Source organism: Ochlerotatus camptorhynchus, unplaced genomic scaffold, assembly GCF_037179485.1.
Source record: "Ochlerotatus camptorhynchus isolate MF236.1 unplaced genomic scaffold, CSIRO-AGI_Acam_v1.1 ptg000361l, whole genome shotgun sequence".
In the NCBI taxonomy this organism is placed as follows: Eukaryota; Metazoa; Arthropoda; class Insecta; order Diptera; family Culicidae; genus Ochlerotatus; species Ochlerotatus camptorhynchus.
In genome coordinates this window covers 6,149,415-6,176,083 of record NW_027040849.1, presented here as the reverse complement: position 1 = coordinate 6,176,083, position 26,669 = coordinate 6,149,415, and the positions used below count along the sequence as shown (strand labels likewise).

General features: G+C 39.1%; 2 protein-coding genes across 4 annotated transcripts in view; both read left to right on the top strand.

Annotated features, from left to right (window-relative positions):
* Positions 1 to 26,669, top strand: part of sfl (N-deacetylase and N-sulfotransferase sfl) — a 601,701-nt gene that overhangs the window by 515,960 nt on the left and 59,072 nt on the right. For all 3 annotated transcript variants that reach the window (XM_065231784.1, XM_065231786.1, XM_065231785.1), the window contains exon 4: positions 25,073 to 25,276. In XM_065231784.1, coding sequence (XP_065087856.1) covers positions 25,073 to 25,276 — 204 coding nt within the window. The remainder of the gene's footprint in view (positions 1 to 25,072; positions 25,277 to 26,669) is intronic.
* On the top strand, positions 14,043 to 15,057 carry LOC135709670 (uncharacterized). Its single transcript, XM_065232059.1, has one exon. It carries the CDS (start codon positions 14,058 to 14,060, stop codon positions 15,030 to 15,032), a length of 975 nt encoding a protein of 324 aa, XP_065088131.1. The 5' UTR covers positions 14,043 to 14,057; the 3' UTR covers positions 15,033 to 15,057.

Below are 26,669 nucleotides of genomic sequence, written 5' to 3'. Positions count from 1 at the left end.
TCCACTCAGTCCATCAAACTTGCTTCACTCGGGTATTCTGATACCTTTTTAATCATTTAAATTGATTAAAATTGACTGTACGATTTCAAGATCAACTAATTGGAGTGTACTTTTTTCAAGAAATATTGAATTTTCAAATTTGTTGAAACGTCAAATTTCCATTTTCTTTAAAATATGCTTCCCCAATCAGCTCTAATTCGCACTCATTTTTCGTCCAATTCTGTATACTTTTCCATCCACCATAAAAAAAGAAATCCCACCGTACGGTTGATAGGCTCTGTTGATACTTTTGCGCTCCACAGTTGGCTCCGATCCAATCTAGATTTGGCCAGACTTCATTATCTGTACATTGTGTTGTATGCCAATGTAGTCCAATTCGGGCTTTTTTTTCGGCTCTCTTGAAAGCAATGAACAGCCCGGGGTTTTCCATTCCATCGCACGTGGCTTGGAGTTGTTCAGCTCACCGCCTTTGCATGGAAATTGTCGCGGAACCAATTTCCTAAGAGGATTTCCAACGATCAACGACAGAGATGACTTTCGGTTTCGATTACTTTTGCAGCAGCAGCAGCCGCAGCAGTAGCTAGATTCTAACCATCACAGCGCAGAGTTTTTGAACAGGGTCCAATTTTTTTCTTCGTGTGTTTCTGCAACCGAGCAGTAGCTGGCTGTAGCTACTTGAAAAGTGTAGAAGAGCAAATAAGAGAGGAATTCAACAGGGACGGTTCGCTGCTAATGGCTTTCACGGGAATGGCTATTATGAGAGGATGGCAAAGCTGTATGCAATCCAGCAACCCAAGTAGTGTTCCAAGTAAAGTGGATTTTAAGTTTAATTTTTGAAGAGATTATTCTGCAAGTTGCAAAAGTAGATGACTGTGCTTCGAATGTTGGTACCTATGTGATATTTGAATGGTGAAAATGTGGTGTGCTAGGCAAACGAGCTGCTGAGAATTTATATAGCATCGGTGAGGGTAATAAAACAAGCAGAAGTGCGGCAAGCTGTTTCGGTTCTTTTAACACGGAAATTTGAATTATCCAGTATGAATTATAACATTCTTTCGTTTTCACTGGAACACTCATTGGAAAAATAAGAAATGTAAAAGTTTAATGGTGGTTTATTGTCTGTTCAATTCATGAAATAGAAATATGGGCATCTCTGATTTTTGCGTTTGAAAGACCTTGTGTAAGTGTCTCACATTCCCTTTTCTCGGATCTAGTTGGTTCGTATCCAGTTCCAACAGAAGTCTATTGAGTTCTTCCATGATCGGACATTTGGTGCCGGAGATATGACCAAACATTTGATTTTTTTTTCCTTCCGTGAAAATGACACACCTTTTCCAATTCATAAATCAAGCACCAAGGTTCAGCAATTTTGTTTATGAATACTCAATATGTCTTCACTACTGGGATTAAAAATTTGAGATAATCATTTTTTTTCCCAAATTTTGATTTGTAGAAACATTTGTAATGTCCTACAAACGAATTCCGCAAGACCACTTAAATGGAAAGTACACTCTGGTGGCCCGAAAAATAGCCTTTCTTAAGGATTTTTCAGGACTTAATAAACATCTGTTGAAAAAGGAAATACGTAGGTTTAAAAGGTGTGTTCGATAAAAATGGCACACCGAAAATCTTCAGTAACTTTTGAACCATATGAGTAAAAAACCTAAAAATTTGAGTAAAATCTTATTCATAGTGTATTTTTCATATCTGTTAAGATTCATAGTTATTCATACAGTAGTTCCACACACTTAGAAATACCTTATTTTATAGTGACGGAATCCATCTTTGACAGAAAGGACGAGACGTAAACAAACATGTCATGTAAAATTAAATGTTCCGAAACTGAGAAGTTCGTTACTCGACGAAAAGAACGTTTGATTGAGCAGAATTTCACGTGTATTATGACTCAATTTTATGTCAAAATTGACGCTCGTATATGTCAGTCTCAGAGCACCTAAATTTACATGATTTTTTCTAAGTGTGCAGTTCAATTTTTCACACGAAAAATGAAGACAAAAACGTGCACCAAAAATCTTCTTGAGATATCGAAAATCAGCTACGTACGCTGGTGGAGAAAATAGTTTAGGATATATTATTTCAAACGGATTGCAAATCGGATGAAAAGTTTCTGAGATATCACGCTAACTTGAAAAATCATGTTCCGGCAAAAACGCGTTTGAAGTTTTGAGACGTCGGAGCGCGGGCCAGGATTTTGGTACGCGTTTCGGCCTACTTCTTTCGAACGGAATGTCGGACGGACTTCGGGTAAAGTTTCCCATAGAATAGACATTTAAGGTCGATGTTTTATGGTTTTGTGGCGATGACAAATTTTTTTTTTTTTTAGATTTTTGATATCTTTTTCCATTATTTTTAGAAAAATCGAAACGTTATTATTTTAAAATTTTAATATCTCAATCACTTGAATTTTTTGAGTTCACAATCTCCATCATTTTTCGAAGTTCGACATTTTGATTTGTTTTTCTCCATAATGCTTTTTCATATTCCCCTGAAATATTCCTCAGAACTCCCTTGGTATACCCTTTAAAAAAAACCATGGAATTCTCCGCATTATTATCCACTGTAAACGCCCTAGCAAATTTTCAAAGCATTCCTTACGTGTTATTCCTAACTTCGCTTGAAATTCTCCACATTATGTCTTTGAAATGTCCCCAGTAGTATTTCCATATCTATTTCCCGGTCAGTTTTGGCTTCCCGAGAAACGGAAAACAGGTGCTAGTTTATCTCGGGAATTCTCGGGAAACGGGAAATATTTTTGTACAAAGTCCAGAAAGAAATTAAATTGAATTTATGGCATTTGTTCATCAGAACGTTTGTTTATTAACTTCTGTATAATATAGAATATAGTTTAACCACTTAATTTTAATATTGTTACTTCGATCGGATTTTTTTCTCCCGACTTCTTCTCGATTTTTTTTTTCAAACTAAGGACCCTCGGGAGGTTTTTCGACCCAGAAGATATTGCCAAATTCTCCCAAAAGTCTCTTCCAATTTTCCAAGAAATATTCATCTGATTTTTTCGGAAGTTTCTTTCAAAAGTCGTTATGACTTCCGCAGTAGCTTCTTTTGACTTCCACTGCGAAGTTGTTCCAAACTTCTTCAGCAAGCTTTTTGAAATGTCATTAAATGTTTCTATTTAATCATTTTTAACTACCCCAGAAGTTCCTCCCGACTTCCTTGATAAGTCTTTTTGACTTGGCCTGAAAATGTCTTCTGATTTCCTCGGAAGTTTTTTTCTGGACTCTCCCAAACATTTCTTCTAGCTTCAGCTAGAGCATTTGTTCGATTTCCTTAAGAAGATCTTTATACTTCTTCTGGACGTTTCCGAAAACTGTTTCCTAAGATGTTTCTTATGGCTCTTCTGGGAAAGTTCGTATATTTTTCGCCCAAAAATACTTCTAAAATTGTTTCCCGTGATTTTTTGAAATATTTCCTGAAATGTCACCGGTAGGAAACACTAGTACCTAGAGATTCATTGAAGTTCTCCTATCGCGTTATCCTCTTATCACGCCTAGCAAGCTTAATATTAAGCTATATACCGGCAGTGTGGCGACAAGTGATAGTTATTTTTATCCAAAAAAAAAAAGAATAAAACTTCACCAGAATCATTCAGGCCAATAAGCTTATCGTCTATTGTGCTACAAAAAATGGATAAACACATAGATGAACACATAAAGTCATCATATCTAGTTAGAAATCCTCTGAGCAAATATCAGTTTGCATACCAGGAAGGTAAGTCATCAGTAACAGCACTCAATTCGGTTGTTACAAAACTAGAAACATCTTTTGAAGCAAAAGAAATTTCACTTGCTGCATTCCTTGACATTGAAGGTGCATTCGATAATTCATCTAACGATTCAACAGCTATGATGAAACGTGGATCAATGATCAATGGAATTGGATCAATGAGATGTTATCAAAAAGAAAAAAATTCAGTATATCTTGGATGCTCCCTCATCAGTGTGATGCCCGCAAGGAGACGTACTGTCGTCACCTCTATTGTGGTCTTTAATAGTTGATGATCATCTCAAAAATGTAACAATTGCGTGATAAGATATTTTACAAACGGGTCACGTCTCAATGGAGCTGGCAGCAATCAACTTCGCATTGGGGATGATTTCCAACATGCCCGCAGACCATTACTTCATCTTCTAGGATAGTCTCAGTTCGATTGAGGCTATTCGGTCGATGAAACCAAGTAGGCACTCATCTTATTTCCTTTCAAAGGTAAGGGAGCAGATGAGTGTACTGGTCGAAAGATCATATATGATTACCTTTGTATGGGTCCCCTCACATTGCTCAATCCCAGGCAATGAGAAGGTGGACTCTCTCGCAAAGGTGGGCGCGCAGGAAGGCGAATTTTATGACAGGCAAATTTCACACGATGAATTTGACCATTTAGTGCGTCAGAGTACCCTTTCGAGTTGGCAAACCGATTGGGACACTGGAAATCTTGGAAGGTGATTGCATTCAATTATTCCTAATGTTTCTTCGAGAGCGTGATTTAAAGGCTTGGAGTCGTGACTTCATTCGCGTGATGAGTAGACTTATGTCCAACCACTACTCGCCAGATGCTCATCTCAATAGAATAAACCTCGTGGACAGCAACATCTGTCGGTGTGGAAACGGTTACGATGACATCGATCACGCAGTTTGGTAATGTACGGATAATGACGCCGCCAGAGAGCGACTTTTGAATACCCTCGAGGCCCAAGGAAGACAACCCTATATCCCTATCAGAGACGTGTTGGGTACCCGCGATCTCTGCTATATGCAGTCGATTTATGTGTTTCTGTCTAGTATAAGAATTTAATTCGTTTGTCTTTTGTCTCTCCTAGTTTTTGTTTGTCTTGTCCCCCGTCTCGATGAGTCTCATCGTCTCCCACTGGTCACCATAGCCGGTCGAACTCCAGACGAATCAAGAACCACACTACCATTCATACTGGCGACATCGCTCTGATGAGACAACGAAACCCTACCCCAAGCTCCTCCCCTTTTCCTATCCTTCGACAATGTACCCCTCTAACCTCGAGTAAGCCGCGTGTATTCGGCCCAACTCCTACTAGACATAGAATTAAGTGAATTTTGTAACAAACAAAGAACAATGAATTATCGGCTCCTTAAAGCTAACGCGATTGAGCCTTACAAATAAACGAACTAGATAAAAAAAATCTCAAAAATGTAATAGCCCAAGGCTTCGAAATAATTGGCTTCGCAGATGATATAGAGCAATTCCCTACGAATTCGCAAATCGGTTTATTTTTGTATTTTTTGATTTGGTTGAAAATTTGCAGACATTCCTTATGACCGACAATGCCATTTTGCATCTTCATATCGCCATTTTGAATCTAGCCTTATTTTTGAGAAGGGCAAATTGAAAAATATCAAGCTTATCTTCAGAATTTTTTTACACGAAAACTGTTTGCCCGATCGGTTTGGTGTCTGCGGCAATATTGCAGATAATGATGAGACTATTTGAAAAAAATATGCACTCCATAAAAAAATTCATTTTTTTTTTTAATTTTAAATAAAATCTTAAAAACAATTTGTATTTTTTTATTTCTTGAAAAAGGCACTCAAGTATTTTTTTCTAAGTCGAACCGTTTTCAAGATGTAGCGGTTTTAAAGTAGATATTTTAAAATGATGGTAGTTATTGGCCATTTTTAAATGTATTTTGCGGTTCTCCAGTTCCGACAATATTTTTTTCGGAAAGATCAGAAAATTTTACAATAAAAATGCAAATTTTACATTTTAAAAATACCGCTACATCTCGAAAACGGTGCGACTTAGCAAAATTTTACCTAGGTGTGCTTTCTTTATATAAAGTCAAAACAGTAATTGGACCATGTTTTGGATATATTTCCAAAAACTTGTGTTTTTTAAAAATCATAACTTTTTTGTCCATCATTTCTCCATCTTGACCTATAGTGCAATAGACGGCATTTTTTGTCCCCTATGATCAACAAATAAAAAGAAAATACAAAAAATCTTTATTTGAGACAAATTGTTTTTAAGATTTTATTTGAGAACGCTCTCAAGTGTACCTTCAGTGAAAACACAGAGTGTGGCTCTATATTTTGAATTTTGATAGGGATTTTTTGAATTTTGATTCGGCTATTTTGAATTTTGATGGGGAGATTAATATCACTAAACTATCTTCTTTGAGAAGGGTTGACTAAAAAATCAATTGGATTTAACGTAAACATTCTACATTAAAAAGTAACAAAAAAGTCCCAAAAGAACGATCAATCCCTGCCGGGACTCCATTATCGGCGTCACTTTATGCGGACTGCAGTCCGTCGCTGGTGGAAAACATGAATTGGACAGTGTGTGAAGGACATGCTTGGCATACCAACTGCTCATTTGTTAATAACTTTTCACTCAGTTGTTGAAATTTGTTTTTCTTTTAAGTAATTGATAGCTTAGGATCATAGTTTACTATAGATATACAAAGAGTTGGTAAATCTAAACATTTGAATCAACACCAATGATTTTTTACACTTAAAGTCCGAGCATTTCTCACTTCATTTTTACAACGCAAAAACAAATACAGTTTATTACTAGAATTTAAGTCTACTGTTTTTTACGTATCTATAACAAGCTTAAACTCTTTTCTATCTATTGCTTCAAAAAGAACCATGTTTCGTCAACGGTTAGCAAAGTTATTAGCAAATGAGCCGTTCGTGATCAAAACTGTTACATGCTTGGCATACATGGTGAAGGATATACCCATAGTGACTATCAGGCAATCCGATATGGCATCAGTCAACGGAATCCTGTGGCAGTAGAGTGGACGAGAACTTGCAACTTGAAGGGGAAGATGAGTTGACAGAATCTTTAGGGAGAGCATGTGACACGACCATACGGAGGAAACTGGTGCTACATAATAGACGGCCTCCAGTTTACTGCTGCAACGAGGCAATTAGCACTCTCCACGCTAGTTATCTCAGAGCCAGAAGACGTGTTCAGAGAGCAAGAACAGAAGCAGACAGAGAGAAACGTAGAGGAATGTTCCGAGCACATAAACGAGATCAGATGTCAAGTCATGTCGCTGAAATGTGCTTAGAGAACCTGAAAGTCATCGTGGAAGGACTTTTCTCGAAGCACGATCCAACGACCTGGCCACCTACATCGTATGGAGACGGAGAGGGAGATAACGACGAATTTACCAACGAGCATCTCGTAGCAGTGCCTGCTGGATACACTCGAAAAACTCTTGGAAAGGATCGTCCTAAACAAACTGACGAAATGCACGGAGAGGAGTAAGCAAGGATTGTCGGAGAGGCAGTTCGGATTTCGAAAAGGAAGAGCAAAATTAGATGCAATTTGGAGAGTTGTCGAGAGAGCCGACAAGGCGTCGAAACAGAAGTGGAGAGGAGATCGATATTACGCCGCGATAACGATCGACGTCAAGAATGCGTTCAACAGCTCCAGCTGGGAGGCCGACGCTACTTCCAAAACCGAGTTCTGATCTACGAGCCAAATATGGGACAGAGATCGATTAGGATCACGGTGGAAATTCCACAAGGCTCCATCCTTGGTCCAACGCTCTGGAACGTGATTTAAAAACGGCGGTCTAACGCTGAAGCTACCCAAACGAGTTGAGATCGTTGGCTTTGCGGACGACGTCGTCTTACGGTAACAGGCAAGACGCTGGAATAGATGGGAATGCATGGAGCGAAGCTGCAGATAACCCACAACAAAATCGAGGTGGTATTGATCAGTAACTTTAAAGCGCTGCAGCGGTCAGAAATTACCGTTGGGGAGCATGCATGCAATAAACTAGAGATGCCTGTTGAAATGCCTGGGAGTGATGGTCGAAGACCGTTTGGCCGTAGAATACGCCTACGAGAAGGCAGCGAAGGCCATCAACTCGGTAGCCAGAATCATACCGAACATCTCGGGACCAAGCAGTAGCAACAGACGGCTCCTGGCTAGTGTATTTACGTTGATACTGAAATATGAACGTTCAGCCTTGGTTGCAGCGATGAAAACCAAGCGGAATTTAAGGAAGCCGAACAGGACGTACCGGCTCAACAAACCGTACGCAAACTTTTCGAGACGTTTGGTGTACCCTTTAAAAAAAATTCCCGTTTTTGTCAGCCTAAAATTTCAGATAGCATTATTATTTTTAGCATTATCCTGATCCGACATCCCTCAGGATTGCACCTGCATCACAATGTTACGCCAATTCACTCGGTCCGTGGCTGCTTGTCTCCATTTTCTTGACCGTCCTACACCACCTTGCTCGCCGTGCTCCTCTTCGTCTTGTACCGGCCGGATTCAAGGCAAACACTATTTTTGCGGGATTGTTGTCCGGTATTCTTAAAACGTGTCCCGCCCATCGTACCCGTCCAGCTTTCGCAACTTTCTGGGTTCGCCATAAAGTTGCACCAGCTCGTGGTTCATCCTTCGCCTCCATACACCGTTCTCACATACCCCGCAAAAGATTGTCCTAAGCACTCGTCGTTCGAAAACACCCAGTGCTTGCATTGTGTGCAGTGCTAAAATTTCAGATGGGGCTGACAAAAACGGGAAAGTACTGTATTGTGCCATTTACCCGAAGGAAGAAATTTTCATTAGACAACATAAGATTGAAAGTCACACTTTTGGAACTTTGTAATGCTGTCGAATATCCTGGTGTAATTCTTAATAGTAACCTTAATCGGAACATGCATCTGGAGCAGGCAATAAACAAAGCTACTCTATGGATGTGCCACAAAAACATTCGCTAAACAGTGCCAACTGAAACCGAAAATGATCCAATGAATTTACTCGCCAATTGTGAAACCTAGGAGTGCTTATGGTGCATTGGTCTGGTGGCCAAAAATTAAAGAGAGTGTTGCTCAGAGAAAGTTAAAACATTACAAAGGTTAGGATCTTGACATTTGTTCTCAATCGAAGTCTCAGAGTCTTTAGAAATTTTGTTAATCTTGTCGCTTGAATTTCTGTGCCCGGAATATTGAAAATTTTACAATGTTTGAATTTACTATTTTTTCGTAGGATCTCATCTCTGGTTATCTTTGCAAACATGCCAAGTATCATTCCAAAAAGTTTTCAAAATTACTTTTGTTTTCAGGATGTTCCTCAATAATCTTATGATTCTGTTCGGTATTTCCTAGAAATGGTGAACATCAAAGTCTTGCAATTCTGTACAGAACACTTCTTAGGAATTCTTTCCAGATAACTCTTTAAATTCATTTTATCACATTCTTGATAATTCTCGGGAGAAATTGTTTGATTTCTCTCTATATTTATTTTTTTATTTTTTTAACAATAGTTCAAAAATTTTACCAAAAGCTCTTGTTTAACTATTTCAGCAAATTTTTAAGTGTCCATTGTTTTAAACATTCCAAAAGTTTACATTTTTCCAACCCTTAACAAAATCAAATATTGGGTAAAGCCATTTTGAGATTTTAGATTTTAAACTTTTTTTTTTAATTTTCTCTTGAAATTACTTCAAATATTTTGTTGCGTATTTTTCTCAGAAATCACTATTCATCTCTATAACTTTGTTTCAGACGTCATTTCGATCAGAAGCGCCTTTTTCGTGCAACAATTTTTTGAAACATTTCAAATACGTAATTTTAAAAATTAAAAAGATGCAAAACGGCCGAATTTTAGCAAAAATGTGAATTATTGCCCATAACAAACAATGCAAAGTTTCATGCAAATCTGAGCTAGTCGAGTTTTTCCGATTCGGAACTGCCAGTGTTGGAAACAAAATATCAGGAAATGAATGTAAAATATAGTGAACCTCGAACTTTTATCGATTGTGACTCGATAATATGAAGGAGCATGGGATTTAACCAATGAACTTCTGCTCATTATGCAAAAACGATCGCCATTAGGACACTGAGCCCACCCAAGCAACACGCAAGCTCTATAACAGTTTATATAATCTTTATATAACTTGAATTGGTTGTAATAAAGTTTACTCATAACATAATTACATAGAGTCGTGTTTTTTTTCCTCTGTTCGGGACCTAACACTACTGCGACCAGTAAATTGATCTATTGTAGTATATCCCGTGTCCTTAGTTTAGTGCATGTCGTATTACTCCATCACTATTGAAAAATGATGAAGTATTCGATTTTTTTACAGTTGCCACTCTTGCATTTATCGCAAGGATCCGACTCTAATTGAAAGGTCCCGCTATTTATACCCTTCGGAGTGTTGAAACCCCTTTGTCAGTCAAAATTGGATTCCTTAGCAACAAAATTAAGGTATGACACCGATAACGACCATGCATCAGAACCCTAGTCTTAACCACTTCAAACTAGGGAACAACGAATAGAAGATTAGGAATCATATAGATGAAGACAACTATCTCATTTTTTTCCTTTTTTCAAGATCATCCTCGGTAGACAAAGCCGAGTCTTGTCACTATCAACAAGGCATAAAAAAGTAACAAGGACTAAGATGTGTTCCTTGGATTACTGAAAAATCCTGTTCCCCTAGTTTGAAGTAGTCAGGACTAGGAATCGGTGGTAGATCTTACATCCCATAACGTACCACGAAAAGCTGATCTACCCACGTTCCGGGGCAGAGTCGTGTTACTCGGGCATCATGTCACATATAGGTACAATTATTGGCAAGTTTCCGATCGAGACTGTAAGGACTATCACGCAGAATGATCTGCATTAAAATACAATTAGGGACAATGCATAAATTATGTAGCATATTTCTGACCAATTTCAGTAGATTCCAGAACTTGCTTGGTCGATGCCGTGATCTAGTAATTGCAAGCACTAAACAGACTATTGATTGATTTTTAAGCAAGTTCAATATCACGAGACGGACTGTATATACGGAAACTCAATGTTTAATGCCTCGTGGTAAGCAATAATATTTGTCGCCTTATAATCCAGTTTGTCATATCACACTTTCTTTAGTGCCTCTTCCAGTTTTTAGTACCTGCCAAAAATTATACGCCAAGACTCTATAGCTCTGAGGCTCTCTCCTTCTTCAACTTCAACTTCAATTTTCTCTGGATAAAAAAAAAATAAACACACGGAACAAAGGGAAAATAGTGCTCAAGTGCTTTTGTTCTGCATATTCTATTTATTCGACCGATTCAATCTAGCTTCAATCGTTCCCTGGAATGCGATTTAAAGTGATGAAAGCCTAACTTGCTCCCGGTATGTTCTGCTCGATCCACCTATATAGTAGAAATAACCAGGTTAAGTAGTGTGCAGGGCATAGTGCAAATTGAAATTTGCCAACGAGCCCGAACGGCCGGCAACGACGACTCGACGGTTCAGCAACTCGACGAGAAACAAACGAATTCAGTTGCCTATTTTTTCTTTTGCTTGTAGGGGGAAGAAAAGGAACGTTTGAAGCAAATTTTAATTTTTTTTTTCATTTCTTCTCAACCACCTTAAGAGGAAAATGCAAAGCGAGTGGAAAAAATGGTCGAAAACGCTTAGCTCTTTGCTATTCACTCACTCACTGACTCACCCAGGCTGTGTTGTGCATTTCGAAGATCCTGCGAGACGGGCTTTTGATGATGCCTTTTCTCGGATGTGCATTTATTTCTCTTCCTTTCGGTAAATGTGAATCTATGTGCAGACATCCTTCTAGGAAAATTCCACTACGAGGGCCATACACAGTCACAGTTGTTCTCCGTCATAAACATCTTCCGAAATCGCTTTTTGATGTAGCTTTGAATGCTGCGTTATTTACTGTCTTGCTATGTCGAGGTACATTTTCGACTAAAGACATCTCTGGGGGGAAATTGTTTTTTTTTTGGAAATGGTTTCTGAAAAATCATAAGAAGGATGCTGATTCAAAGCAGTGGCTGATATCGCACGACAGAATCATTCAGGAAAGGATTCATACCGGTGATACGAATAAAAAATGGTGCTTTTAAAATCAAACGTTTCAAGTCATAAGACATTTTCTTGGGAAACCATCACATATTGCTTCTGAACAATCTTCACTTTTTCTTCACATTTAGATTAATAGCTCATGACATTGTCCAGTGGAGGTGTAAAGCCAAGGCTTGCTGGTGGACAGTTTATTTCGCGATAGGTGACTAGGGTTCTTGAATTATGCTATATCACGACAAAATGAAAGATTGACAGCAAGCAAGTCCTAAATACTAAAAGGTAAATTGTTCAATGTAAAATTAGAAATGCTTTGGGATTAGTTGCAAGATCTTTTACTTTTCAATGTTTTCTGGGTCTCGGACAGACATACATAAGAAATACACCAGGCAAGGGCAAGTTAAAGAAAAATTGTGAAATCTAATAATTTTAGAATTTAACTGCCAGGAAAATGATTGGTGCTTGAGTTATGAATTTTCAAAGTCGGGGGAAGTCCATAAACTTCATCTAAAGTTTTTCCGGAAAATTGACCACCCTAATTTTTTTTGAATTTTTGTTTCGTTCTTATGATCATAATCTATACATGTGAGTGAAATTTCATAGCATTTTGAGAACCTTTGGCCCAAACCTGTCCGATAATAATAAAACAAAACCCTGGGTTTAGTTGGCAAAAATATTTTATGATAATTGGAAATCTAGATGTATGCTTATTAGAGTGATGCAAAATTTGAAATTTTCGCTCCACAATACTTAAACGATTCCAAATCGAATCCTGACTAACCTCTCAAAATTTGAACCCATTTGGTGAAAAACTGAGATGGCACAAACCATTTGAAGTTTGTACGGGAATTACTATGGTAAAACCAAGATTTTTGTTCATGTCTATCTAATAATTCACCATATCGGTCTGCTTCAAAAGCTTTCAACTTCAGCTACAACTTTGCTGAATACCACTTTTTACGTTGATATTCTCTTTTCCATCTTCTCTTTTTTTTTCATTTTAATTTTAGAACTAGCAGCACTGATCAAAACTATTCTTTGCAATCTCTTTGATTTGATTGTGCAGTTGGTTGCATCGCTTCTGTGATTGAAGCGCTTATTTTGGAGACAACTTAATCATGTCACCAGAGACTGTATTTGTGGAACACATTTAAAGAAAATACGGCTTACTATTTTTGTAACGAATTGTGGGAGAACTGTCCACATGTGTAGCCATAATCGAATGAAAATTTTGCCAAACACCGATTCGCTAGAATCATTAAACCCATTGCCGATGTTGTGAAATGCTCGAGACAACAGCATATTCCAATTATCTAATTTAATTAGCAAAGTGCGAGCTTAAATTTCATCCCTTTTCAAACAGTTCTCGCCCAGTTGACGATGCAATCAATTTCATTAAAATAGATCGCTTCTCGCTAAATGGCCATTTAAGACCGGACTTTGTAGCATTCCGTCCGCACGGTTGCTCAACCAAATGGCCTATGCGCGCTCACTGTAATTTCTATTCATTACGGGGAGGCAAGGTGTCATTAATTATTCAGCGCCACTGGTCACAGCACGAACAACAACACACCACCAATTCCAACTGGGCACCGTCAATCGGTATGTAGAGTATCAATCACAAAATCGCGAATTGACGCCTCCATTTCACTGCATGAACGAGCCCCGTACATTTGCCTAGCGACGACATCAAAGAGATTTGCCGGAAAGTGCCTTCGGTTGCAAGCCCGCTTTAAATAGTTGCTGATGCACTTCGTCGTATCTGATTAATTCATAAAACGGCATGAAATATTCACACCCACACGGCATCAGAGGGCAACGGAGCGGGTCGGCAGTCGACATGTTTCCCAAGACCTCGGGGTGTGAATAATGAGTTTGTGTTTTGGGCAAGGGCGTTAACCACACGCTGATGACGACACCGGATGTTGTTGGCTGGAACGATGGACCAAATTTAATACTGACTCGCTTGCACTCACCAGCATAGGAACAACGTTTATCGGGAGAATAGCATTTCAACAGAATGCGGCTTACTGATAAGAACCAGACGAATTCTATGTGTCTGGTAGAACATTTCAGTTTTTAGTTTCATTCAGTTTGTCGTCTGCAACGGTCCCCATTTAGTGTCGTGCTGCCTGAAAGTTTTCGGAAGAAATAATGTTTTGGTAAGGATCTGTAGAGACCAACCTTAGTTGCGAAACCGGAATCATCAATGGAAATATTTCCCTTTAGGTGGTTTACGATCTGCGTCATCGCGTGCCCATCGCTGGTATCATCCAAAAGCTTCAAATGCACCGTAATTAACGAGGCTGGTTTCTGCTTCGTGGAGAACGTCGTCATCAATGATCCCTCAAGCGAGCAGAGCCTTGAATTCCCGAAGCATCCCATCCTCCTCATCAAATCCGGTTCCATCCCGAACTTCTCCAAGGACATATACTCCATGCTCCCGGGTGTCAATCTTCTGCACATGTACAACAACACTGTCATCCGCAAATTCCTGATCGCTGTCAGCAACCTCACCGAAATCAATCTGCAACGCAACGGTCTCGTCGAGTTCGACGTCGAACCCGTAGAAAATCGTAACCTCAAAACCCTAACGATCGTTCACAATTCCATCAACACCATTCCGAAAACCATTCGCTACCTCGAAGGACTGGAGAAGCTCTTCCTCTACAACAACTCCATCGACTACGTCGATCTGGAGCTGTTCGCCAATGCTAGCTCCCTCAAGGTCCTGTCACTCTATGACAACTTCATCAAAACCCTTGATTCGAAGCTCGATCTTCGTTTCGCAAACCTCCAGACCTTATCCCTGAGCAAGAACAAACTGGACTTCATTCCGTACTTTGTGGAAGCGTTCCCAGTGTTGAATGCCATTTCCCTACGCAAGAATCCTTGGAACTGTCGCTGGTTGGAGTACGCCATGGGCCACATCGAGACCCAGAGCATCCAGATCGCCCGGAAGGACGCCGTCTGCCGGCACCGTTGGATTGGCGATATCTGCTGCTACAGGACTGTTTTGGATTTTCTGTTTCAGGTTCAGAGCGAGGAGATGCATCACGACAGGGAGCAGCTGCTGAAGCTGGCGCAGCAGAACCGAGAACTGCAGAACGCCGTGGAGCTGTTGAATGCAAGTGTGCACAAGTTGGAAGAACAGGAATCGAATAAAGCTCGCGCCGAGGCATAGGCGTTTGTGGGTGGATTGAGTAAAAGGTTGTTTGTGTTGTTGTGTGGTTATTATTTTGATCGAAATGACCGGTATGGGATGGGCGTATGTTTGAGCGAGAGGAATTTTCCATCGCTGATAAATTGTTGGTGTCTTATTTTTCATTTCCTGGTTCGACGTCCTGTAGACATGATATTATACAATGATTATACAAAAATATGCGTTCTGTAAAAACATGCTTGTACGCTGAAGTCCCTTGCAGAAACTGTCATTACATTTGTTGTATGAAACATATTCAGAGGATGTAATAAATCCAACCTTAACATTGGATGTAAGAGAAATTTGTTTTGCGTGTACGTACGCTTGTGTAGTGACTGATGAAAACAACAAAGAAAACGGTTGAGGTGTTGGAACAAAATGTGGTGGAGAGGGAAGTGACATCCTCGGATCCCGAGAAGAACAGTGAAGAGGAAGCGATGTCCAGAAACAGCAGCCGATTGTTTGCAAGCATAAGAATGCAGCATATTAATTCTACAAATTCCAGATAGTAGACTATACCGAGAAGGAGCGGATAAAGGACAAAGAGGAGGCCAAGCGATGGGCGCTGAGGAACATGCCTTCTTTCAGTTCGGTACACATGTAGCGAATATACAATCTGTAAATATTGTGTTGGTTTTGGAATTTTTTTCAAATTTACAACGTTTTTCCTTCTTTTCATTGTATATTTAGAACTGAATTGGAAATTGTCTCTACTTTTCAGGGCATATGATAATGTTCTTCTTATCATGCAATGGTACAGTCTGAAAATGCTCAAGAAACAAGAATACTTATTTATGAAACGTCATAAACCAGCAAAACTTCCAAAAGAATGTTTTTCCATACCCAGCACTCAACATCGCCACATGATTGGCGTGTAGATATATAGCAACATCCCCAACTCAAAGAGGCAATAAATGTGCAACAAGATAGAATGATGCTCGACGACTCTCACAGGAAAGAATGCCAAACGACATTCGGTGTGTAGTCGGTACCGAAACCGTTGGAAGTTCCATCCAATAAATGTTCTTTATGCCTGTTTCGCTAAGCTTTTCCCGTGCATAGGGGAAGATATTGTAAATGAAATACTAAACGGAAGTGCTTCTCCGGACGACGACGGCGGCTGTGGCAGCTGGTGTGCTTTCTTCCGGTCGGGAAAGCGAACTGAAACTTGGAATATTGAAAAATGGATGCACCGTCGTCGCCGACCGAGGAGGAAACTACCAAGTCGAGGGCTGGAGCGAAGTGAATGAAATAAATAATACATGTGCAAATTTACATTATATCGGAAGAGAAAAGCAGTGCACTGGGAGTGGGTTGGGTGGGTTGGGAAAACGCTTTGAACTAGCAGCTGGGGATCATCCCGCTCGGTCGGCACCGTTGCAAGACGACACTCACCCACCCAACCGTGCGCATGGCCAGCGAGCAATCCATACGTCTTGTTGCATTTGTGGAGATTTGTGTCATTCTTATGGGTGGATGCATTCTTTTTGGGTTTGGCGTAGAAAAAGAAAAAAAAATGTAACCCCAGGCAACAGCCAGGTTGCCCTGGAGATCTCCGAGGCAATCTCGGATTTATTATTCATCCGCCCCGGGATATTTACGACAGAAAGGAACGGATGAACAAACGAACAGACGGTTGCAAAGCTACCGAGGAACGAAGGCCTTGCTTAGTCTTGCCGTAGGAATTGATCGTAAATTCTGCCTGAGAATGGGCTGATTAAAGTTTTATCGAATTTTGTCCAATATGTATGACGAAAGACGACGGCAGATGCAAGATAATAACTCGTAAATTATTTCCCGCTTCTAGGTTGAAATAAGACGAGGGTTTTCAGTTGGGGCTCAACCAGTGCAAAAGGATAAGACAATGGGGCAATGGAAACGCATGGTGCTGTATTGTATTTTCAGTAGAATGCAAGGAGTGGATAAATTACTAATTTAGTATAGCTCTTCCAACATTAAAACAAAAAAATCAGTTTTTAGCAACTGCGTACTAAGCGATCAGCATACAACAGAAGTGGTGGGTACGCTAATAATTCTGGCTTACCATTACAAAATGACATGCATAAAAAGAGGATACACTACAATATATCAAAGTAATGGTAGTGGTGGCATCATGTCCCCAACATTGGGAAAAAGAAAAAAAATGATCATCCAAGGTAAAGTTTAGGCAGAATTTATATTATAAAGTTTGCCATCTTATAATATGGTTTTAATCTCATATGGTGAGCTTGGGAAATATATATTTGAGAAGAGTGATCCATAAAAAGCACTAAAATTCCTTAGCGACTTTAACGATATGACCATAAGAATTTAAGTCACTGGATTGGACCTTGTCTGAAGGACTTTGATGTGGTGTGAGCACACGATTCTTGAGCACCTCTTCATTTAATCCATCATAATTCGCATACAAAACCAGATGAATCAATCGAACATCCTCTAGAGCGAGTACAAAAAATATGAATAACTTTTAGTGATCCATAGAACTATAAAACTGTGGATGTCAAAGAGATGCTTCGAATAAGTCAACATGCAATGATAAGTCAAAGATGGGTCCATAACTGTCAAACTAAGCTTGGAAGAAATCGGATGATGTTAATCTGAATGACTTATAGAATAAGTACAGACAACTTCTAGGTTGTGCACGTTCACACACTATGTAAGAAATACCAAGAGCCTAGAAAAAAGAAAATACAATTGGATTTAGCCCAAAGCTCTGTGACTATCACACGCTGGATATGCTGAGACGCTAGACGTTGTTAGTTGTTGCAAAATTTATCCTCTCAATAGGTATGTGCGTCTCTTAATATATGTGACACCTAATTGCACCTTCGAGTAGATTGGTGCGTCTGCTCGATCCAGCTGTGTTCAACAAAAATCAATTGCACTGGATCAATTGCCTTTTTATAGAGCATTTCTCTCAAATCGTTAAAAAATGTCATTTTTGTCTCGACCCCTTCTGATTTGAATGAAACATTGCTCACGTGTTTGCTGCTACTAATGGTTGCATTTTTCATTTAAATATGATTTTTTCCTCCAGAGTAACTTTTGAAAAGAGCGTATAAAAAATTGATTTTTTTTTTTTCAAAAAACCATAACATGAAAACTATTGATCTGATCAAAATGGCATATGAGAAGAAGTTTTAGGTAATTAAATTATCTTTGCGAAAAAAATACACTGAAAGAAAAAACTTCGTAAATTAGTATTTAAAAAACGTAAAATGATGATTATCTTAAAACACCCCCCCTTCGATCTTTATATTTTTTTTAAAGAAAATTGATGGAATACTCTAAAATTCGTGAAAAGTGTATGCTGGTAACTTTCTTAAAAAGAAATCTATAATTTTTTAAATTTTTGTTGATTTTTACAAGTTGATGAAAATGCATATTTTTAGTAAATAGTAATTTAATTGGATTCTACGCATAATTTTCGATAATTTTGCATATAGAAACTTTTTTCCTAAGTCCAGCCGTTCTTAAGTTAATGCGAATTAAAAAATATATAATTATAACAATTTTCAACATTTTAGGCCATTTTCAAATGTTCGTCGAGATGTCCAGCAACGAGATTTTTTTTCATGATTGTATATTAAAAAACAAAAAATTCATTCTCAGATATGGTAGCTGTCAGACTTACCCGTTTCTATCTAGAGGCAACGGAAGAGAAGCACGTTGATGTGGTCAAATGAAAGATTTGTTGAGATAAGAAACAATATATATTTATTATTTTATTTTACAACTCATATTATTTGAATACATTGAATAATTTGGGTGTATCGTTTGAATTAGAGAATATTTTTACTGCAATTTGGTTGTTTGAAACTGGAATATAGCAATGATATTTTCGAGTTCCAGGAATTGGTTTCACTTTCTTAAAAATTGGATCAAATTCCGTGTCAGCCTTTTTGTATTCTTCCGTAGAAACATAACAAAATGACATTTTTGTTTGAAGATCTTCTTTACGACTATTTGCCCAGTCATACAGTTTTTTAGGGTTTAGGGTACAGTGACCGGCATAAAAAAAGATCCACCGATGTCGAATGTAAAACTCATTTATTTTTCAAAAAGTCAATTAATATGATTTATGTCTCAGATAACTAAATAACAAAAGTTTATTTTGACTCAACGATATTGGTAATTTTTATTCCAAAACTTAAAATAAACAACAAATTCAATTCGCATGACTTTTTGATGCATGACATAAAAAAAGATCCATTTTATGTTTCATGTGTTATAATCATACAAAATCGATTATGATCAGCTGGTCAGTAGTTAATATGACCTCCCTTCGCTTCGATAATGGACTGCAGTCGTTTCGGCATGCTTTCGACCAGGTTTCTGAGGTGCTGTGGATCCAGTTCATTCCAGGCCTTCTCCAGGGCAGCAAAATATGTCTGCTTGTTGGTTACGCCGGTCTTTTCCACTCTGTTATCGAGAATTGCCCAGAGATTCTCGATTGGGTTCAAGTCAGGGCTCTGGGGTGGCCATTCCAAGGGTTTGATGCGACAGGCTCGAAAGAATGCGAGCGTTTTCTTTGCCGTGTGCTTGGGATCGTTATCCTGCTGGAAGATGTAGTTGTCTTCCAATTCCATTTTTAGCAAAGACTCTTCCAAATTTTCGTTAAGAATGTCAATATAGCCTTCCGCTGTCATGATCCCATTGATCAGGACCAGATTTCCCACACCAAACCATGAGAAACAACCCCAGACCATAATATTTCCTCCACCGTGCTTCATGGTTGCTTGAAGATGTTTGTCCTGGAGCCCTTCATCGCTTTTCCGCCATACTCGTAAACGTCGTTTTTTGTTAAAAAGCTCAAACTTCGATTCATCTGACCAGATAACACGTTTCCAGAATTCCAGGGGCTTATTGATGTGGGTTCTTGCAAACCTCAGACGCTTTTCCTTATTGACCTTGCTGATGAACGGCCCCTTCCGAGCAAAATAACTCTGTAAGCCGTGCTCAGCAATGCGGCGTCGAATTGTTCGTTCGGATATTGTTAGGTTCAACTTTTCTTTCACTCCGCGGATGGTAACAAACGGATCCTTTTTGATTTCCCGGTTGATTCTGGAGTCCTCTCGGTAATCAGATTTACGTTTAAGTCCTCGTCCAGATCGATCTGCAACGCTTCCAACCCGTTGGTGCTTCAAAATTATCTTTTGAACCGCACCGCGACTCACAGAGTATTTTTCGGCAATTTTGCGCTGAGATTCGTTTTTCTCAAAGTCACGAACGATTAGATTCCGAATTTGATACGAGATTTTCTTTCCACCCATATTTGAACTTTCAAAAACTCGTTACTTTCGCACAATACGTTTACTTCTCAGCGCTGCAGCAGAGATTTGCGATGAATGTAAATAAACAAATGTCAACATTAGGAATTGTGAGGGGTATGTCAACGGAATTTACACGGCAAATTTTTTTTCTACAGGTGGATCTTTTTTTATGTCATACCGTAAACAAGGGGTGCGTTTGAATTTCGTTAGTGGTTGACCTGAACTGATTCGTATATTGAAACTCTTGCACGTACTATAACAAGTGGTACTAGAACAAGCTTAAAACGAGCAATAATATAGCTTTTAAAAAGTGCTTCGGAAAGAAAACCGATTTATCTAACAAGTGAGCCGGTGGATCTTTTTTTATGCCGGTCACTGTAAATCCACAAAGGATAGCAAAATTTTGTATGTTTTTGTATTGTGATGCTGCTCCATCTGACATAAAAATACACTTTATTTGCGACTTTAAAAATTCTAATAATTTTGAGATAAACAACTGAACTGCTACTGTGTCATGCTTTGAAATGTCCGAAATAACCACAAAACTTAAATGGTTTAGTGTACCATTATCATTAAAATAAACGACAAATGGATGAATTGTACATTGAGAATTATTCCAATGATAGGCTGCAAATGAGCTAAAGCTAATATTGATATCTTTATGGGTTTCCGTAAAATGCAAGTATGTTTCTTTGAGCGACATTGTTAGTAGACGTTTTTGTATTACCTGGCGTACACCACCCGTCACTACAGAGACATAATCCATCCCATAATCATTGAAAAGGGCAAAATAAATAAATGCCGCAACGTTGGGCAATGGAAAATTAAACCGTTTGAATTCCCATAAGACTGAGAAAGTCAGTAAAATTTCCAGCACAACAATACTAGTCACTCATTGAATTGCTCAACCTTTAAGCGATTATGCAATCCCTTTTTGTTGATTTACATCAATTCTATCAATGATAGAAATATCCCGGTTGCTGCTTGAACTGATTACCTGGCACTTATCACGTTTAAAATTTGTGAATTTATTTGAACTCCGACGCATCGGTCCTGGGTACTGCGTGCCCCCCGGGTTGCAGTGATATTGGGGTTAGGTGATCTAATGGTGACCATTTTTGCTTACAGAGACATCAGGCTAAGGTATACTCGGTCTCTAGCAGTGAAGGATGTCGAATAAGCATTCATTCGACTCGTTAATAACCGTAAAAACGTGGATGGTGCCGTTGTTGACCTTGATAATATTGATTCATTGTATTTTACAAACGGAGAATGGATTGCTAATCGGAAACCGTGCGAATTTCGCTTTAACTGGTCAATCGCGGCGTAGTAACTAAGAATTGTACGGTCATCATTGCTCATGCTCATTTGTAATTCCTTATAATCCTGATATGATGCAAGGCTATCTGTAGGACTATCCTAATCAACCAAAATATATTCGGCTTCATAGTTTCAAGCAGTTGTTTACAGCGGTAGTTGGCAGCTTGTAAGCATTTTGACAACACATCCAAATCTAAGCACTTACAACTGTAACTGTAACAATGAATAAAAGAACCTAAGTATTGAACGAACTAGAATCCCAAGAGCTTTTGCTGGATGCGAAGAAACCCACGTAATTATCGTCACTGGTTTTCCACTTTCATTTTTTTGAAGTGATTCAGTTACTACAAAAGTGACTCAAAACATAAATGAATTGGTTCAGTACTTACCGAAGAAATTCCGAAGCTTTCTAAAGTGAGTCTGTGCTACTTTAAGTTATTCCGAGCTTTTATGAAGTAATTCAATACATTCGGAAATGATTCCAAACTTTTCTAAAATTATGCAGTTCTTTCCTAAATGATTCAGTTCCTATGGAAGTGATTTCAACCTATCTGGAAAGATTCAGTATTTTCCAATGTGGGTCTGAAATTATATGAAGTGATGCAATTTTTTTTTTTCCTTGATTTGTTTTCCGTGCTGAGCACCAATGCTACCGACGCCAGGGACGCAGCTTCCACACCTGGACCCTACCTATCGACCCATCAACTCATGAACCGGAGACCAAAGGCTTTACTTCCCTTCCGAAGGAAGGCGTGATCAGAGATGTTATGCCTCAGAACATCCCGGCGGCGCCGACTAGGATTGAACCCAGGACTACTGGGGTGAAAGGTAATCACGCTTACCACTACACCACCGGTGCCGCTGTGATTCAATATTATCCGAGCTTGTCTGAAATGATTCAGTTTATTTAAACTTTTTTAGAGTGATTCAGTATTTTCCGAAGTGATTCAGTACTTGCGGTGATGATTGGAAACATGTTGGAATGTTTCAGTACTTTACGAAGTAATTCCGAATTTTTCTAAAGTGATTCAGTACTTTTCAAAGTTATTCCGACTTTTTCTGAAGCGACTCAGTACTTCTAATGGGGTGCCGAACAATTCTGAAGTGATTCAGTACAATCATTAGTGATTACAATCTTTTGGAAGTGAGTAAGTTCTAGCGTCATTACATACTCTCCGGAATGCTTCAGTATTTTCCAAAGTGATTCCGAGCTGTTCTGAAGTCGTAGTCATAATTATCGTCACCGATTTTGCCTTCACGGCCGAACCAGGCAAACCAACGCCTGCAACTCCCTGTTCGTTTTATGATAAAGCATGGCCACACAGTTCGAAAAAGTAGCGTAAATTTCTGTTCAATATAATGCACATAAATGGAGCGTCACATATCATATACGTTTACATTATATATCATGTAAATTTCTGACACATTTCATGCAAAGTAGCAAATATTGTATGCAAAAGCCCATCTTTGTAAACAACATTGTTTGCAAGTTGCTCGGTTGTGTGAGATGAAATACAAGTTTACGTGAATGAATGTTTACATCACAATTAAAATTCAGATTTTTTATCTGTGCATATTGCTGAAAGTTCTTGCTAGCAAAAAGAGCGGTGATGAAGTCCGCGATGCATCTGATTGCTCATTATTAATTATGCAATAATCAAGGCTGCACCAACAAGAAGTTCTAGAACGACCGCTGGCTGAACAAATTATCGAAAAGTGTGTAAGCTACTTAAATAGTCTTAGTCGGTGCCGACGTAATTTACCGCTGCACTGGCACTCTGGAACGCAATGTTTTAAAGTTTTTTTTTAGTTTTGAAGAGCTTTCTTCTGATTATAGTGCTAAGAGGAGAAGTTTCAATAGGAGAGAAGCAATATTCTGCGGTATAATTGACTTTTGATAAGTTTCCTTTTTGTCACCATTTTGTCGATATGGTCGTCTTTCTAAATATGGCATCGAACCAATAGCCACCACAGATCAAATTTGAGCAGATTCTGCGATCCGACTGTGCCCAACTTTAAATCACATCATCACCTACAGACCATATCTGCTCTCTGCAATCTGCCAGGGAATTCTGTGCACCCATTCCACGAAAGTGCAAACGTATCGAATTTTAATTAAATTTATCACACACTTTACTCCACTTAAGCTATCAATTTTGATTAAAAACCCCCGAAACAAGATGCAATGGAATTTCGTTTGATACTCCCGAACGAACGACGAACCGACCTGTACTCAGCACTTTGTTAACACAGGGTAGGCTGCAGCTACGGCTTCCGTTGACAGTGCATCAGCACTGAACCATCACCAGCATCATCGTTGTTGTCGTCCTCGCCGTTCGCTGGCTAGCTTCCGGACCACTGAAACCGGAGAACCTTGAACCAAACCCACAACGACGCAACAAGCACTCACTCGATACGCTGCATGTCCTCTCCTCGTAGGCCTTGCTGGTGGCTGGTAGTGCAATATGTGCTATGTCCGTGATACCATCTTCCATCGGAAGCGGTTCGTTCGGTTATTAGAATGCGTGTACATTTCGAACCGATACACGGAACTGGGAGGTGGAACTGATGCCCATCGTTTTGCCTGCCGTACCGGAGTTGGTCAAGACTTCCGCTTTTGGCCCCAGTCTGGAGTGGGGGAAAGTGGTGACCGTATAAAATGCAATTAGACGACATGATGCACAAGGAATGTGTGTGTGTGTGTGTGTGTGTTCGACCGACCTGTGGACTCATAGTCCTCAAGAACCAAGAAACTGTGAAACTGAGACACCTCAGCTTGGTCTGTGGTCTGCTGCAGCTGGCGATCGATGAGCTGTAAATTATTCCTAACATGCATTTAATGTCAGGTAGGAATTTAATTTACCCTTGCTCGGGAGGAAGTGAAGATCTTGTGTGTCCCTGTCCTGTACTGTGTCTTATCATTTGTCGTTTGTCCTGAAAGGTGGTTTTGGAATTTTATTATTAGCTTAGCTGTAGCTTATGAAATGCATGGTTAGCTGAGTTTGAAACCAGAAGAGCAGCATTCCCACCCCCATCGGCTGCAATCGCATGTTGAAAACAAAAACCCTCCATTTGCTCTGAAAAGCATTTAATTAGCTGGAAACGAGCAAATCCTTGTTCGTGACAAACTCCTCCGGACCGAAATCCATTGTGTCTTAATCCCGCCTGTACTTCTCATCAACGGGACAACGAGATCCTATTCGTATCGCTGACAAAGCAAAGCAAAGCTTTTCATCGTAGAAGACGAGCGGGAATCCAAACGACACGCGGAGGGTCGAAAAGTTTATCTTTTCTCGCTGGAAAAGGATTTTTCCCCGTCGTCGTTTATCCCATTGTGACTTGTGGAAATGCACACGGTTGCACTCTAATGTGTGCTTCATTATATGTGATTGTATTTTTTTTTCCTTCTTCTTCTCTTTTTTCCTGCAGCTTTATGCATCGTGATACCCGACCTGCTCCACTGATCCACTGCCGGATGTTGAACGGAAAGACGGCAATCGAAGCCAGCCCAGCGCCAGACCATCGCTCGGAGGCGCGGTTACGAATCGATCCCAAGGTGCTGGTATTTGTCGAAACGACCTACTCCCGGCTGGGGAGGGACATTGCCGAACTGCTAGTGTACAACCGAATCAAGTGAGTACAGCTGCTGTGTTGTAACATTATTGTATTGGTTGTTTTTGTTTCGTTTTGGGAATTCCATATTGAAGTTTGTTTTCCATGCCTCTGCTGGACGGGATGTAAATTTGAGTGGCCTAATATACGGGTACTCGTTCATATTCATCACCCCCCCATTTATGTACCCTAGGGGAGGCCACTTGTGGATGCTCTACCCCCCTTCCCTCCCCATTTCAAACTTTGTAAGTAAGCAAGGTGTCTACTACCTTGAAAAACCTGGAAATCCGGGAACCCTCAGGGAATTTCAATCTACCTGAAAGAAAATCAGGGAATTCTGAAATTCTCGTATCAAGCATCAAGCAATACTTAAAAATGAGAATAAAATATATGAAAGTATGAAGTAATGAAATTGGGTTGTTAGCGGAATGCTTAAATAAAACAGCAAAAAAAGGTTATCTTCCATTTAATTCCACTTAATTAATTTTGGTATCCATGACAGATACGTATTTCGACTACAATATGATATGATATGAAACTACACCAATGAATTTCGAAACATTTGATAATACAGCCAAATTTAACTGCCTCGTTATTCACTTTTACTCATTGAACATAATAGTTCTGGAGAGGATTTACCTTCAGTAACAACATAAGTATGGGCTCACATATAAAACTGTTAAAACATTCATTCGAATATTGCATCACCCCCAAAAGCTTATTTTCACCAAAACAATTGTTGACATAACTGAAAAACTTGCTAAATACGCTTGGAGAAGATATAATATACGCCTTTGGAACTTGAAAAAGTACTGATTTACTTCATAAATGTTCCTAATCACTTCCGAATGTACTGATTCACTTCAGAAATGTTCTAAATCACTTCTTAAACAAATCTACACTACCGATCATAAGTTTAAGGACACCCCCAAAAAACCATGCAAATATGTTTTGTTCAATGATCTCTCATTTTACGTTCAATTTTCGATCTCCAAAGGTTATTTGAATGGTATGAATGGTATAGCATAAGTGTTCTACTACTACTTTTATTTCAAAATTTGGCCAACCCAATTCTGAGAAAATCAGTCACGATTCTTCAGAGTAAATTTTGAAATTTTTTTGTAACTTTGGGTGAACTTTTAGCACACAAAATTTGAAAATTATATTGAACTACCTACCTACCTTTGCCTACGAGGAAAGTTTCATTCAATACCTTTCAAATGATCTAAAGAGAACGAAAATTGGACGTAACATGACAGAGATATGAACATAAAAAAATTGTCATGTTTTTTTGGGGGTGTCCTTAAACATATGATCGGGAGTGTAAATCACCTTGGAAAGAACTGAATCATCCTAGAAATGTTCGGAATCCCTTCAAGAAGTAATGATTCACTTCAGAACAATTCTAAATCAC